General features: G+C 42.9%; 1 protein-coding gene across 7 annotated transcripts in view; it reads left to right on the forward strand.

The window, feature by feature from the left end:
* SYNE2 (spectrin repeat containing nuclear envelope protein 2) overlaps positions 1 to 17,248 on the forward strand; it is a 573,116-nt gene that overhangs the window by 194,722 nt on the left and 361,146 nt on the right. For all 7 annotated transcript variants that reach the window (XM_068254236.1, XM_068254237.1, XM_068254238.1 and 4 more), the window contains 5 exons: positions 2,153 to 2,314; positions 3,902 to 4,003; positions 6,491 to 6,661; positions 11,312 to 11,430; positions 11,526 to 11,835. In XM_068254236.1, coding sequence (XP_068110337.1) covers positions 2,153 to 2,314; positions 3,902 to 4,003; positions 6,491 to 6,661; positions 11,312 to 11,430; positions 11,526 to 11,835 — 864 coding nt within the window. The remainder of the gene's footprint in view (positions 1 to 2,152; positions 2,315 to 3,901; positions 4,004 to 6,490; positions 6,662 to 11,311; positions 11,431 to 11,525; positions 11,836 to 17,248) is intronic.

A 17,248-nucleotide genomic window follows, 5' to 3' on the forward strand; every position in this document is an offset into this window, starting at 1 on the left:
TTTAAGGCGTGAACATACACCTAGGAGAAAAAGTGAATTGCATATGCCCCGCGATCCGTCCTGGCTACCGCTGGCTCCTACCACTCCGTCCTGATCCCCGACTCATCCTCTGCTCTAATCGCAGGTGATGCTGCTCACGCTAGTATCACGTGACATCAGCAGTCCCTGTCCGGAACGCCCATCCCTCCTCCTAAGCCCTTCCCCCTCAAAAAAAGCCTCCTCTCCACAGTTAGGTCCCATGATTCAAAGCTGCATGGGACCTAATCCCGCGGCGTAAGGAGATCTAAGGGGGCGTGGCTTACTCAGTCAAATCGAAATTAGGCATTATTACCAATAGAAAAAAAAATTCAGAAGGTTCACCATACAATTAACTTTATGCAAGGGGCTCATTAGTGATGAATGCAAAACTTCGTCTCGGATCTACTCTCAGAGAAAACAAAACACATATTGACTGTAGCTAAGTATTGACTGTATTGACTAAATATTGACTGTACTTACATTACATATGCATTTCACTGTCCACGTTTGGATTTCACAGAATTTTTATATAGTATTTGCAGAGAATGATGCTCCTGACAGCTCATGGCAGGTTCCATGTTTGTCTGTCTCCTATGAAGCCAATTGTGTCGTCATGTCCTCCCTGCTTCCTGATGATTCCACTCACAAAAAAGATCCTAATGGACAACACTACTGTGCAGTGAATATTAATTAGCAATGTGGCTAGGAACAATAGCGGACTCATGCAGTATACTCTAATGGATCATGTGCCCTGTGATTTTCCAGTGCTGTGAGCTGGGCTGCATTACACGCTGCTGTAACATGAGCCTGTAAGTTCTCACTAGCAGCCAAGGGGAGGACCCAAGGTGGGGAGAAGCAGCCCCAGAATGCTTTGCAGTATGTTATGCGGCCTCTCGTCCTTTAAGAGCTTGGGAATAACAGCCTTGCTGTTCAGCACACATCAAAAGTAAGGCCCAGTGCACACCGAGCGGTTTTTGGAGCGATCCGCCGGCCGCATCCGCCTCTAAAAACGCTTGTCTAATGTATTGCAATGGGATAGTGCACACCAGCTGTTTGCGGTTTTTGTCAAGCCGCAAACGCGCCTCCTGCTGCGCGTTTGCGGTTTTCGGAAGCGTTTCGTCCTCAATGTAAAGTATAGGAAAAACGCAAACCGCTCTGAAAAACGCTAGTTCAGAGCGGTTTGCCGGGCATTTTTGTTACAGTAGCTGTTCAGTAACAGCTTTTACTGTAACAATATGTGTAATCTGCTACACAAAAACGCACGCAAAACCGCTAGGTATGTTTAGAAAACCTCTCTAAACATACCTAGAATCGCTCTGAAATCAGCTCCCAAAACCGCTAGCGTATTGCGGATCTGCTAGCGGTTTTGGTGTGCACTGGGCCTAAGAGAGGTTTTTAACTTCAGTATTGCCTTTTTGGCTTCCTTCTAAACTGTTTAACACAGGAGAATAGAGGTTTAAATTAGCTTTTGCAGTCTGACAGTTACTCTTTAAGTTTAAGAATTAAAAAAATGAATTTAACTTACCTTATTGCAGTCCCCAGGAGTCATCCTGTGCACACGACACCCGGCGACCCCCACAAAGCTGAGCTGTCGCATATGCACGGCTCCCAGCTGTGCGTACCATGATCACACTCCCGCGGCCGGAAGCACTCTGCACATGCGCAGTAGCAGTTATTGCATACTGCACTTGCGCAGAATCCTCTCGGCTGCAGGAGCGCATTGAGGAAATGTGTGGCCGGTTAGCTGGAGATGTGTGGCTGGAGGGACTCAGACAGACATTGTGGGCATTGGACGGCTCCAGGGGGGCTGCAAGAAGCCCCAGCTAAGTTAAACTAATTTTTTAAATTTGATTTAAGATTTATTTAAGGGGAGAACGGTAACGTCAAAGTTCATTCAATCAGGAACTTTTTAAGAACCGTAATCTTTGTAGGGAGGGCTACATATTTTGAATGATTTTGTTGCTTATGAAGTTCTAAAATGTTTTATATCGATCATGTGAAAAATAAGTAAGGAGACATAATTAATTAGATAATTTTTGTGATTCAACCCCAAAGATTAATGACACAACATGGCTTCAGTGTGGATATTTTTCTACTCACTATCTTACAATTGTCTTATGGGATTTCCTTACAGGTTAATGAGAAACTGGAAAGCTACAATGAAAACCTAAATCGCATTGACTTCTTGTGGGGCAAAATCCTGCAGCTCTCCGGGGAAGCTGAGCAGTGGTGTGAATGCAGGAAGAATATCAGTGAAAACAGTGATCTAACCAGGGAAGAGGTGCTGTTATTAAAGGTAAGTTTGTCATTGACTTCTGTTGTCTCACAATTGCCATGTTTTCCACCTGGAATATTTAGGATGGTCCATTTCTGCTGGCCAGGTTTAACAGTTGATTTTGGTGGTCAATAATTGCTCGTTGTGTTCATTCAACGGGAGTCTTCATCCCAAAAGACATCTGCTAGCTTTGCTTTTCAAGAAGCTCAGTGTTATCTCGTTTGAACTAAGTGCTTTTGACCTCAGTTGGCACAACTCTTTGTGCTGTAAATTCTTGGAATGCTTTGATCTCTCTCTACTAACAGAAAATATAGAAACTGAAAGCAGAAGCCCTCTGTTACTGTCTCACACTGCCCCCTAGTGACAAGTGGTCATAAATACACATTACAGCAGTACTAATTAGAAACAGGGAAATGTAACAAATAAGAATTAAAAACAAAATGTGCTAAAATAAATTGGCCTGGAGCACTTGCAAACATCTAAATAAATTGGCTGCTAAGGGGTTAACATACACCTGAACTGAGAGGGATATGGAGGTTGTCATATTTATTTCCTTCCAAACAATACCAGTTGTCTGGCAGTCCTGCTATTAATCTGCCTCTAATACTTTTAGCCATAGACCCTAAAGAAGTCTGTGTGTTGAATACTACTGCAGCCAAAGATCAGCAGGCATGCCAGGCAACTGGCATTGTTTGAAAGGAAACAAACGTGGCTGCCTCCATACCCCTCTCAGTGCAGGCGTCCTTTAAGACAGGCTGGTGTCAGGGACTCAGGAAATAATATCAGATTAGAATTAGCCTCTGAATATTAGTAACCAGCAGTGCTTGAGACTGTTGGTAAGTTTTCAAGGACTGTTAGTGATCCAACATTTCAAGATGCCAGTCTTCATTTTGACACACAAAGACTGGGGAATTGTGGGTAAGCTCTAAAGGAGAAGACATGTGAAGTTAAAGTGAACCAGAGACAAAGCACCCTCATGTATTTTACTATATATGTCAGTGGGACATTAGCGAAAACACCTACCCTGCTCTCTGTTTCATTCTTCACTGCTCAGCCTGCTTCTAATCAGCCCTGATAAAATCCCCCACTGAGCATTCAGTCTGGCTTTGCTCAGGAATCATTATAGCTGAGTCGGTCTTCTCTGATGTCTTTTCAAGCCCAAGTCTCTGCTATAATGACTCAGCTATAATGATTCCTGAGCAAAGCTTTATGTTTATAAAGTACTTTTCTCCCCAGCGTATAATCTACGTCCTAAAACGAAAAGCAGTTTTAAAAATGCTTAAGTTTACTTTGTGCTGGGTTATTTTACCAACAGTTTTTTGAAAGGTTGGGTCTGATTTATTGAGACTTCTGTAATAAAAATGGGAGCAAAAGTAGAGCAGTTGCCTGAAGTCAGAATTCAGAATCCTGGTTGTATTCAGCAGCTGAAACCTGATTGGTTGCTCATAATAACTGCTGCACTTTTGCTCCAAAGTTTTTATTTTGCTCTGGTCTTGATACAACTGTCCCTTTGTGGGACATTCAAACCCAGAGAATCTAAACCTCTTGCTTCCCTCCGTTGTGACTGGCGCTTCCTTAAAACACTGTTGTTTTCTTTCATTTTTCCAGGCTGAAGCTGATAATCAAGAAAAGCATTTAGATGGAATCAATACTCTCATGAAACAGATACAGAATATTTTGCAATGCGCTGAACTTCCACTGGAGCTGCAGGTAAAAGCAAAATCAATCCTATTTGGAGGACCACTATCATGAAAAAATGGAAAATACATACATACATATACTTCTAAGAAGTGCTTTTCTCCCAGATTAAAATGCACTGTACATTACTTTCCTCTTACAGTAAGTTACTGTGGCTTACAGTTGTCAGTTTAAAGCTGACAGATCTGCCTGTTCACCTCCTCTTGGGGTATTCTCTGTATTTCCTTTTACCCTGACAAAAGTATAAGATGTTACCTAAACAATCAGGGATGGGAAATACTTTTAGACCCAGAACAAGCATGCAGATCAGGTGTTTCTGACTGAAGTCTGACTGGATTAGCCTCCATATTCTTCTTAGTTCAGGTGTACTTTAAAGGACAATTAGGTGTAATGTCACTTTTTGGCCACCAGATGTCTCCCACACTTTATTCTGATTATTTACTTTTTACCAGTGATGATCACAATCAGCTGATTACGATTACGTGAAACTTCGCATACATTTTTGCAATCAGGCCTATGCGTAATTACAACTTGTTAATTCAGTTGATTTTGTATAATCATTTGTAATTTCGCATGTATTGTCGTGAAGTTTTTGCATCATTTCACGGTGAATAGCAAAGACCCCGTACATGCTACTGTCGCCAACGTATGTTAAGAAGAATAGTGGGGGCAAGTCAAAAAAAAAATGTTTTCAAAAAAGACCTTGTAGTTTTTGAGAAAATCGATTTTAAAAATGCAAAGAAAAATGGTTTTTAATCTCAGAAAATTGACAGTTTAAAAACCATTTTCTTTACATATTTAAAATCCATTTTCTCAAAAACTACAAGGTCTTTTTTTTTTTTTTTTTTTTTTTATTTTACTTGTACGGACTATTCTCCTTTAAAAGACATCCGAGGTGAAAATAAACTGATGAGAAAAACAATTGTATCTATCATCAGTCTCCTAAAAATGACTTTTTAAAATATCCCACAGTGTTATTTTATATTTAAATCTAGTTTTTAAGTTTTTACTGTTTCATTGACTCTGCTCAATGACACTTTTACTGAAGTATGCCAGAGCTCAAATCTATGAATGATTGACCCTTTTATCTCTTTCCTGCTCTCAGAAGCCATTTACTGACAGGGAAGTGTTTTATGGCTGTAATTACTTAGCAGTGAGGGTTATGCTATAGTCTGACCCAGTCCGACCCAATCCCAACCTAGACAGAAACTGCCACTTACATGCCTGATTTTAACTTTTTCATGCAAAGAAAGAAAAAAAAGAAGACACCCTAGTTATTTGTGTGCATGTCTATCTCATCATGTCACATGTCACCTCGGGTATCCTTTAACATATTTAGCAATTTAGGTAGCAATAGCATGTATGGGGGGTTTTGCTATTAACCTCTAAAGTTGGGACAAAATGATGTGAGAATTACACAAAATTATGCGAAATTACAAATGCTTACAATTAAATACGAAATTAATTACGCTTTCCCTGAAATTCCGCATTATGATGCATAATTGCGAATTAAAATGTGTAATTATGCATAGGCGTAATTTCTGCTCATCACTACTTTTGACTACATACACGCGTTACAGGAAGTAAGGCCAACTTTCATCTTTGTCAGTGAACGTCGGCATCTCATTGTCGCCGATTTTCATTGATATCGGGGACTTAGATCAGTGAATGGGAACTGTGTTCCACTTCAGTGATCTGTACACTAACGGATCGCGACGAGAACGGCGCGTGGGAGGCCACAGGAGCACTCACAGCGGCGATAGGCTACTGTATGTCCCTGGGTCTTCAGGTGAAGTCCTGCAGAGCGTAGATATACCTCACGTGGTGCGGTAACTAGTGAAAATAAACGTATGATATAATGAATTGTATGTGTAGTACAGCTAAGAAATAGAACTTTAGAAGCACAGATATGGGTCTTATATTGTTTCCAGTGCAGAAAGATAATTCAGTTGTTATCTATGCAAAAGAACTTCTCTGAGCTCTCCAGTGCTACAGTGCTGTTTTCTGAAGCACTTATCTCAATCTGTCTCTCACTGTTTTTTGTTTGTTTTACTGCAGGAAAGTTCAAAGGTTCATTAGCGCTGTTCTTTTTCATAGTTTAAAATATAGTGTGTAGTTTGTAAACTGCAAATGCTAGAGAATGATGCAGTGTGATAAATAAAGCTATATAAATGAAAATAAAAATATGAGACTGTGTTCTTTGCTACTAATGTTCTATTCACTATCCGTACTACACCTACAATTCATAATATCATACTTTTTTTTTATTTTTTTTGCTTAAGTGTCACTTTAAACAAACATAAATATGGCAGCCTCCATATACCTCTCAGATCAGTTGTCCTTTAAAGTATAATAAGTATGAAGTGAGGAGATGAAAAAAAAAACATGGATACTTACCTATGGAAATGGAAGGCCCTGTCTCCTACAGAGCCCTCCCTGTCCTATTTTGGTGTTCTTGTCCTCGGCACACATATCCACTGTTTCAATTTTCTTTTTCAGATCATTCAGACAACTCTCCAGAGTAAAATTGATCCGATATCCAAGTTTGCTGCAGACAGAGATACAATTTTAGAATCCTCACTGGCAACTTCAGTATCGAACCCACCTGCTGATGTAACAGACGGGGAATTGATGCAGACATCCACACATCCCTCTGGAGAGGTTTCCAAGGTAAAATGTCACCACTGATTACAACTGAGCCCTGGTCACTTCCTGTTTCCACTTGTGTGGCTTCCTGGACGCAGTACGCTTTCATACACAAACGGGTGCGTTCTCTACAGCCGCGCAATGTAAATCTACATATGCACACGTGTTGTGTTTATCTGTCAGATCTAATGCATTTTTTGCATGCGGTGCTGACAGCTGGCTCCAGTGTAAACAGACACTTAACCCTTCACATTCCTGGGTTTTTACCCCGTATGATCCTGACATTTTTGACAATTTTGATAGCTGTGTTACAATCAAAACAGCAATAATTTCTCATTACTTATAACATTCAAGTGATTTTTTTTATTTTTTTAGGACAATCTAGGCTTTTTATGGTAATAGGTTTTACAAAAATTCCTTAATTTGAGGTGGGTGGGGTAATGTCTGTGCACACTGCTGGTACAGACTAGCTGCTGCCCTCTCCCAGCTTCTCCTTGACTACATTATGGGGCGATGAAAGGATGCAGGATGCAGTTACAGTGGAGGAAATAATTATTTGACCCCTCACTGATTTTGTAAGTTTGTCCAATGACAAAGAAATGAAAAGTCTCAGAACAGTATCATTTCAATGGTAGGTTTATTTTAACAGTGGCAGATAGCACATCAAAAGGAAAATCGAAAAAATAACCTTAAATAAAAGATAGCAACTGATTTGCATTTCATTGAGTGAAATACGTTTTTGAACCCTCTAACAATAAAAGACTTAATACTTAGTGGAAAAACCCTTGTTTGCAAGCACAGAGGTCAAACGTTTCTTGTAATTGATGACCAAGTTTGCACACATTTTAGGAGGAATGTTGGTCCACTCCTCTTTGCAGATCATCTCAAAATCCCTAAGGTTTCGAGGCTGTCTCTGTGCAACTCTGAGCTTGAGCTCCCTCCATAGGTTTTCTATTGGATTAAGGTCCGGAGACTGACTAGGCCACTCCATGACTTTAATGTGCTTCTTCTTGAGCCACTCCTTTGTTGCCTTTGCTGTATGTTTTGGGTCATTGTCGTGCTGGAACACCCATCCATGACCCATTTTCAGTTTCCTGGCAGAGGGAAGGAGGTTGTCGTTCAGGATTTCACGATACATGGCTCCGTCCATTTTCCCGTTAATGCGATTAAGTTGTCCTGTGCCCTTAGCAGAAAAACAACCCCAAAGCAAAATGTTTCCACCCCTATGCTTGACGGTGGGGACGGTGTTTTGGGGGTCATAGGCAGCATTTTTCTTCCTCCAAACACAGCGAGTTGAGTTAATGGCAAAGAGCTCTATTTTGGTCTCATCAGACCACAGCACCTTCTCCCAGTCACTCACAGAATCATTCAGGTGTCCATTGGCAAACTTCAGACGGGCCTGCACATGTGCCTTATTGAGCAGGGGGACCTTGCGAGCCCTGCAGGATTTGAATCCATTGCGGTGTAATGTGTTTCCAATGGTTTTCTTGGTGACTGTGGTCCCTGCTAATTTGAGGTCATTCACTAACTCCTCCCGTGTAGTTCTAGGATGCTTTTTCACCTTTCTCAGAACCATTGACACCCCACGAGGTGAGATCTTGCGTGGAGCCCAGAGCGAGGTCGATTGATGGTCATTTTGTGCTCCTTCCATTTTCGAACAATCGCACCAACAGTTGTCACCTTCTCTCCCAGCTTCTTGCTAATGGTTTTGTAGCCCATTCCAGCCTTGTGCAGGTCTACAATTTTGTCTCTGACATCCTTGGACAGCTCTTTGGTCTTTCCCATGTTGGAGAGTTTGGAGTCTGCTTGATTGATTGATTCTGTGGACAGGTGTCTTTTATACAGGTGACTAGTTAAGACAGGTGTCCTTAATGAGGGTGACTAATTGAGTAGAAGTGTCTAACCACTCTGTGGGAGCCAGAACTCTTAATGGTTGGTAGGGGTTCAAAAACGTATTTCACTCAATGAAATGCAAATCAGTTGCTATCTTTTATTTAAGGTTATTTTTTCGATTTCCATTTGATGTGCTATCTGTCACTGTTAAAATAAACCTACCATTGAAATGATACTGTTCTGAGACTTTTCATTTATTTGTCATTGGACAAACTTACAAAATCAGTGAGGGGTCAAATAATTATTTCCTCCACTGTATAGTGTGATTTTTTTAATATTTTTTATAGGTTGGAGGGGAGGCATTTTCCAACTCTAGACCATGTTGGTGTTAATTTATGTTAGCCGCTTCTTCCTAGTCATATTTATGTGCGAGCTTTCAACAAGGAAGGCCCGAGGGGAGCTGAACGTGTGTGCGCCTGTAAAAGCTCTCTTATGCCATCAACCAGCTTCAGGGGCAAACGCAGGATTTTTAAGGGGGGGGGGGTTCCTGAAAGGTCCAGAAGCACGTATGTCCCGAGTGCTTCCGAATACAGGTGGCTCCATACTGCCCATGCACAAAAGTGTGCTGGCGTATTACGGAGCTGCCTATCTTTGGAAGTACTCAAGGACACTAGTGTTTCTGAGGGCTTCTGGTAGCAGCAAATGTGAACGGGGTACAGCGCTGGAACAACTCCCCAAGAGAGGAACAGGAGATAGACTTAGTTTGGACAATTCAGTGGAATATGCTACATAGTTTCACATAGCGCAAGCGATACCCATATGATGCAGGGATATATGCATCTGCGGAAGATGTCGGCGCTACATAAATACTAAATAATAATATTTTGCCTCACCAGGATTGCACTTTTATTTAGCTTTCCTGTAAGACAAGAACACACAGTCAGCTCTAGGGGAAGAGGGAAACAAAGGTGAATGAGGGAGGGCTGGTGCACACCAAGAGTGCTTCTGAGCGTTTTTCAAATCAACAGTGATTTGAAAAGCGCTTGGCTAATGTTACCCTATGTGGGTGTTCCCACAGCAGCGTTGTGATTTTTTCAAAATCGCAGGTATACTGCATGTAGCATGTTTTTGAGCAATTCATTCAAAAATCGCTCTGAAAATCACTTCACAAAATCACACTCACAAATTGCTAGCGATTGCTATTGTCATTTTGGCGTTGCACTAGCCCAGAGAGAGGAGTGGAGAAATTGAGAATAGCCTGAGATGGAGCAGAGAACTTATCTGTATTGAAGTCCCACATCACACAGGCTACTTGCCTGTAATCGGACTCCTGTCCCTGTCAGTCTCTCACACAAGTCAGAAATCATCCTGATTTAAAACTTCTTACAAGTCAGAAAGAAGCCCTCCTGGAGTCTAGGGACTGTCAAAAACTTTTCAGCTTGTTATCCACACCTTATCCACACATGCAGTCATTATAACAATGGGGAGAGACCAGACAGATGTTTGCCCACAGACCCTGAGTCCAGGCAAGCTCTGCATCATGCTGTGCATATTTACCAGCTTGCCTGCACTCTAATTTCATCATGTCTGACACTTCTGTGCTGTGGAGAGTCCAGGACTCCATAATCAACATTCTCTCACTGCAGGCTGCATCTTCTTGTGAGGGTTGTGAGGGGAAGCTCGGCTGCCTCTCTCATTCTATTAGCTGGAGGGAGGCACCAGAAGTAAGAAGGGAGGGAGAATGAGGCTGTTTATATTATGCGGGCTTCCCTGGCTGAATACACAGCTCAGTGCAGGGGGGAGGTTCCAGACACCCGGAATAGCCCCCTGAGTTCGCCAGTGAGCTTTATTAATCAAGACACCACCAACATACACACAAAGGGCTGGTGCACACCAGAGCGGTTCTGAAGCGTTTTTTAAAACGCTTGCAGGGGGGAAACCACTTGGCTAATGAAAACGAATGGGATTGTGCACACCAGAGCGGTTTGTTTTTTCCACAAACGCAATCTCCCGTCCTGCAGCATTTTTTAGATTTCTGAGGCGTTTCTGCCTCAATGTTAACCACTTAAGTACCAGCGGTCTCTGCCCCCTTAAGGACCAGAGACCGCTGGTACCAGAACGACGGAATCCCAACGAACCGCCGTCATCGCCGCTCGCCAGGACCCCAAGGACCCCCAGGACATAGACTCTGCCGTCTCTATGACGACAGAGTCATGTGAGATGATCAGGAGCCGCTTTCATTGGCTCCTGACCCTGTCTTTCAATGTAAGTCAATGGGAGTGGCTTACATTGAAAGACAGGGCCAGGAGCCAATGAAATCTGCTGCTGACCAGCTCACATTGCTCTGCCTTCATAGAGACAGGCAGAGCTTGTGAGATGCGGCGAGACTGAGATGCGGCGAGACTTGTCGGGTTTGAGCGGCGTGATGAGCGAGAAGCGATGGAAACGGCAAATGCACGCAGCGGCGGCTAATTGAAAACTACACCCTGCCAGCCAGGAGCCCACCAAAACAGGGCGTAGATTTCAATTAGCTTGATCCTCATATAGTTAAAGTATAGGAAAGTGGAAAACAGCTCTGAAAGGCCAGATCAGAGCGGTTTTCCAGGCGTTTTTGTTACAGAAGCTGTTCAGTAACAGCTTTACTGTAACAATATATGAAATCTGCTACACAAAAACGCTCCCAAAAACGCTAGTTATGTTTAGAAAAGCTCTCTCCACATGCCTAGAATCACTCTGGAAATCTGCTTCAAAAACCTCTAGCGTTTTGCGGATCTGCTAGCGGTTTTTGGTGTGCACTGGGCCAAAGAGAAGTTGCCATGAAATTATTTCTGCTTGTTTCAGAGCATAGATGGAGAACCTATTACACCACCGGAAGTTGATAAATCTGTGGATGCAGGGAATGAAATGCATGTGGACGGTACACAACAAAGCCCCACAGCTTCCACATCACAACCCCAGAGGTAACGCACTGTCAGGGAAATATAGTATTGTCTTGTAAGTTACTGAAATATTTGGAACCTGTCTTCACAAGACTCTATGCTTTTACCGTGTGCAGGACTGAATTCCAGATGGAATCAGAGCCAGAAATGCCGAGAGCTGAGGAGAGAGCAGAGCTGGGGGCTCTCCGTGCCAGACTGTCAGAGTTACAGAAAACACGTGAGACCCTCACTACCGATCTGCAGCCGGGACTGCGAGAGAAGCTGGACCAGCTGGCTGGTTTTACCCAACTTCTCCAAGAAGCTCAGGAGATTAATGGCTCACTGGCGGAGTTCAGCTCAGAAACCACCGCAGATGCCCCACAATCTCAGGAGAGCCAGCAGCTGGAAGTCAGACAGCTATGTGAAAGCTTCCTACTGGAAATACAGGCAAGTTTATTACATGTTGTCAACTACTGGGAATGGGATTGGAGGAGAAGGTGCAGTCGATAGCTTCATAGCTTTGTACTTCATTTAAAGCGGACCCAAACCAAACATTGTTTTAAATTCAAAATATTTAGTTGCACCACTCTGACACATGCAAATATAAATAAACACTCCTTCAAGCCTATGAGCATTCCAGTGCATGCTTTTCACCCTTCTCTTTTCATAATTAGGGTTATACAGGTGGCAACCATTACTTCTGAGCTTAGTAGTAGGTTTTAGATCATGGGTGTGTTTCTCATCAGCTACCATCCCTCACAGGGGCGTCTGCTATATGAAATCTCACACAAGCTGAGATCACCTCCCCTGTGACATCATCAGCAGCAGCCTGTATTTTGTTTTTGTTTTTTATCTCCTCCACCAGTCTGCCGGATTCCTTCCCGGCAATATGAAAAGAAGGGTGGGGTTCCTCCCATAAATGTAAAATATTTTATATTTGTCATCATGCAACTAAAAAAAGGCTGCTATTTATTATTATAAGTTAGAAAATAGATTTTATTTCTAAAATCTTGTATTTTTAATTTGGGTCCATTTTAAACAGTACAAAACTATAGGTGGCAGTGGTGGGATTGATATTAGATTCCTGATAGTGTTTGGTCTAACGTAATGGGCTTGATTCATTGGATTGCGGTAATATTACTGTGCACACACAGTAATATTACAAAGCGTGCGGTAATATTCTCTGTTGCAAGCGCACACAACTACCGCGAGATACGTTCGTAGCGTGACCGCGGTACTCCATTAGCGTGGCCGCTACTATGGTAATCATTACCATAGTAGTGGCCGCGCTAATGGAGTACCACGGTCACGCTACGAGCGTATTTCACTATAGTTAAACGTGCTCACGACGTGGAATATTACTGTGTACTTTGTAATATTACCGCGTGCTGTGTGTGCACAGTAATATTAACGCAATTTAATGAATCAAGCCAATAGAGTGATACAAAGTGGTAAGCGTTTAAACCATTAATATTAAGTAGGCTACACACCATAAAAAGAAAATATCCAATTTTACACCAATTAAATAAAAACGATCGGTTGGAGAGAAATATTGAAAGGTGTTTTTTTTCTATTCGAGTATGAAATCTAATCGAGTTTCCCATTATTTTCAATACAAGTCGATCGAGAGTGGCTGATTTTTCTGAAAATTGAATGATGTACAATTGAACACTTGATTTTTTTTTCAGCGTTTATAAGCATTTTTTTCATAATTGAACAAACATTGAGCACTTGTGTGATACATAGGTCAGATTTTTTTAAATGTTACAATCGATCAGAAAAAAATGATTGTAATTCTCAGATTGAAAAGAAATATAAAAAATTGTATGGTGTGTGGCCACCTTCAGGGAGATATCAGTTATTTACTTGGTGTAAAGCCTCATCTACACATGTAGATGAGGCGGCGTTCCGGCAGCTCGGTTAGCCGCCGGATCGCCTCTTCCGCGTCCCCGCTCGCCGCGCGAAATCAATAACCGCTCGATTCCCGCTCGTCCCTGCGCCGCTTATCTTCCGCTCGGTTCTCTGCCATTGTCCCCTCGCGGGGAGCGAGCAGGGAATTGGCGGTGGGGAGATCCGTCCTGTCGGATCTTGGCTCGATTGATAAGGAACATCGCGGCCGCATCTACGCGTGTAGATGCGGCTTAACCACTTGACGACCAGTGGCTTTTCCTATGATCTGTGCTCTGCGGGCTCTCCAGCCCGCAGCACAGATCGGGATAGAGCCAGGGCGATCAGACTTACCCCCTTTTTCCCCACTAGGGGGGATGTCCTCCTGGGGGGGTCTGATCGCCGCCGGCTTGCTGCGCTTTGCGGGGGGGGGGGGCTCTTCAAAGCCCCCCTCCGCAGCGTTCTCGGCGCTCCGTCCCTCTCCCTCCCTCTCCCTTCCCCTCTGAGCTGCGCAGGACGGATATCCGTCCTGCGCATTGTAGGAATAGGCTTCAGCCTATCATATGCCGGCGATCCCTGGCCAATCAGAGGCCGGGGATCGCCGATCTGCCTTGCGGCGCTGCTGCGCAGCAGCGCCGTATGATGTAAACAGCGGGGATTTCTTCCCCGCGTGTTTACATTTTGCCGGCGAGCCGCAATCGGCGGCTCTCCGGCTGTTCACGGAGACACCCTCCGTGAACTGACATGGAAAGGCCGCTCGATTGAGCGGCCGTTTCCATGGTGACCCGCAGACGACCAGTTTACGCCAATCGGCGTTAGCTGGTCGTCAAGAGGTTAAAAGTATATAACCAAGTCCTGAGTAAATAATATAAACAAAGAGATGGAAATCTTTCACATCCTATTTACCAAACTGCACACTGTTGCCAAGGTTTCAAGGAGGCGTAGCTTGAGATATACCTGTATTTATTATTATTGTTTAATTTTTACTTGTTTATTTGTAACCAAAGCAAAGTTATATTTTAAAAAGTGTCATATTGTGCCTGTGTACTAAAATGCAATGCTCTCAAAGTGTGGAAAGGGGTTGGAATCCTCTTTTAGGTTTTAGTTGCTGTTGGTGGTGGACGTTGATGAAGATTTAGCCCACTGGGGAAGCTTTTATTTTTGTCCCTCGTGTCCTATTCATGGGAGCAGCAGGGTTCATATTAAAGTTGTGGAGATCCTACAGCAGGGGTCTCAAACTCGTGGCCCGCGGGCCATTTGCGGCCCTCGATACAATATTTTGTGGCCCTCGCCTGCAAAAGCTTCCTTATAGTTTGCTTCAGTGCTCCCAAGTAATCCGCCGCATCCTCGCCGCTAAACGAGGGCTGCAGAGCCCCCATATCGCCTGGGGAGCAATCCGCCGGCATTTCCTGGAAGGGGCAGAGCTTTCAGCTTCAGCTCTGCTCCTCCTGACGTCAATCGCCGCATGGATCGCCGCCTCTGCCTGACCCTCTCGGTGAAGGAAGAATGAGAGGGGCGGGCAGACGCAGCGATGCGCCGCGATTGACGTCAGGAGGGGCAGAGCTGAAGCTGAAAGCTCTGCCCTTTCCAGGAAATGCCGGCGGATTGCCCCTTGTTCGATTTGGGGGCTCTGAAGCCCTTGTTTTGCGGCGGGGACACAGCGGATTACTTGCAATGGGAGCACTGAAGCGAGCTATAAGGTAAAATAGGCAAAATAGTTCGCTTCAGTGTGAATTTGATTTCAAAATAAAAATCAATGCAAGGGATGGGGGAGTGCTGCTGATTGTGAAATCCCTTACACGGCCCAGCCTCATCCTGACTTTGCCTCCTGCGGCCCCCAGGTAAATTGAGTTTGAGACCCCTGTCCTACAGACAAGACAGGAAATATCTCCAGTGGGAAGAGAGATAACTGTTCATACCAAAGAGATTCTTAGTTCACACATCTATATGTACTTAGTAGGGTAGGCAGTTTGTTGTAGCACCAGTAAACTTTTTTACAGAGACCAAAGTACCATATGGGGCCATATCCAAATGCAATTCACTTTTTCACCTGAGTTTTCTCCTAGGAGATAATTTTTCATCTTCAATTTAAAATAATTTTCCAGCACTTTTCAACTAAAAAAGTACCAAAAAGTAGGCGAGAAAGTACTATTAAAATTATTTTGAGTATTTTCTTGCTTGCTGGTGGCTTAAAATGCATTTTATTGACAAGTTTAAAATTATCACCTAGGAGAAAACTCAGGTGAAAAAGAGAATTGCATATGGGCCCTGGTCTTTGAGGCCTGGCGCACACCAAAAACCGCTAGCAGATCCGCAAAATGCTAGCAGATTTTCAAACGCTTTTTCTTCTTTTTCTGTAGCGTTTCAGCTAGCGTTTTGCGGTTTTGTGAAGCGTTTTTGGTGTAGTAGATTTCATGTATTGTTACAGTAAAGCTGTTACTGAACAGCTACTGTAACAAAGCGGTTTGCGTTTTTCCTATACTTAACATTGAGGCAGAAACGCATCCGCAATCCAAAATCTGCAGCAGCCCGGGAGTATGCATTTCTGAAAAACGCCTCCCGCTCTGGTGTGCACCAGCCCATTGAAATACATTACCCTAGCGGATCCGCACCCGCAAGCGGATCGCAAACCGCAGCAGAACCACTCTGGTGTGCACTAGGCCTTAGGAGATAGGTGAACAGAACACTTCTTTATTCCTATGTATGCTCTTAACCCAATAACAGCTTCAATAGAGTTATCTCATTTCAGATAAGTGTACAGCACAACAAGTCTGCAGAACGCGTGCTGTAAATTCTTGGAATGCTATGATGTCTCTGTACTAGCAGAAAATATAGAAACTGAAAGCAGAAGTCCTTGGTTATTGTCTCACATTGCCCCCTAGTGACAAGTGGCCATAAATACACAGCAGTACTAATTAGAAACAAGGAAATGTAACAAATAAGAAATAAAACAAATATACTAAAATAAATTGGCCTGGAGCACTTGCAAGCCTGTAAATAAATTGGCTGCTAAAGGTTTAAAGGGTACCTGAAGGGATATAAGCTAGAAACCTACCTCAGTAGGGGGAAGCCTCTAGATGATCTAGAGGTTTCTCTGATCATCCGCGACCCCTCCGCTGCCGGCTGGGACCCTTTTTATTTGTTCGGCGTGAAGAAGCAGGTAGGTTTGCACCTGTGCAGTAGCACAGAGCTGCTCACGCAAGAAGAAAAAAAAAAGTTAATGTGCAAGTGACCCCATGCTACTGCACACCCGCTGGCCGTACTTTGCACCTGACAGTGTGGCCGCGCTCATGCACGGAGGGGAGCGTGGCTGTGCACAATCTTCAATTATGATGCCAAGTATTGTTCAGAGGGTCCCAGAGCAGGCATAGAAGGATTGGAGAAGCCTCTGGACCATCCAGAGGCTTCTTCCTACTGAGGTAAGTTTCTAACTTTTTTTTAAGTTACAGGTACGCTTTAATTGTAACTGATAACTAACAAGGGTTGTAAAACTCCTGTGGTTGAGAAACATACCTGAGGTCACAGAACAAATAACAAGATAATTTGTTCAAGATTTGTCAGTGTGGGAGCTGAATAGTGTGTATGTGTATGTATGTATGTAATATATATATATATATATATATATATATATATATATATATATATATATATATATATGTATATACATACATACACATATATACTATATATATATATATATATATATATATATATATATATATATGTACATATATATATATGTGTGTGTATATATATATATATATATATATATATATATATATATATATATATATATATATATATATATACATATACTATATATACACTATATAAACTGTAGATAGGTTTTTGATCTTTAGGCCGGTTTTACTCGGTTTTTGCCCCAATACTTCCAACGCACTGCAACGGACCGCAATAAGTGTGGAAGACTCCATAGACTTTCATTGCTTTTGTGGCTCCTTGTGGTGTAAAA

Source organism: Hyperolius riggenbachi, chromosome 9 (genome assembly GCF_040937935.1).
Source record: "Hyperolius riggenbachi isolate aHypRig1 chromosome 9, aHypRig1.pri, whole genome shotgun sequence".
In the NCBI taxonomy this organism is placed as follows: Eukaryota; Metazoa; Chordata; class Amphibia; order Anura; family Hyperoliidae; genus Hyperolius; species Hyperolius riggenbachi.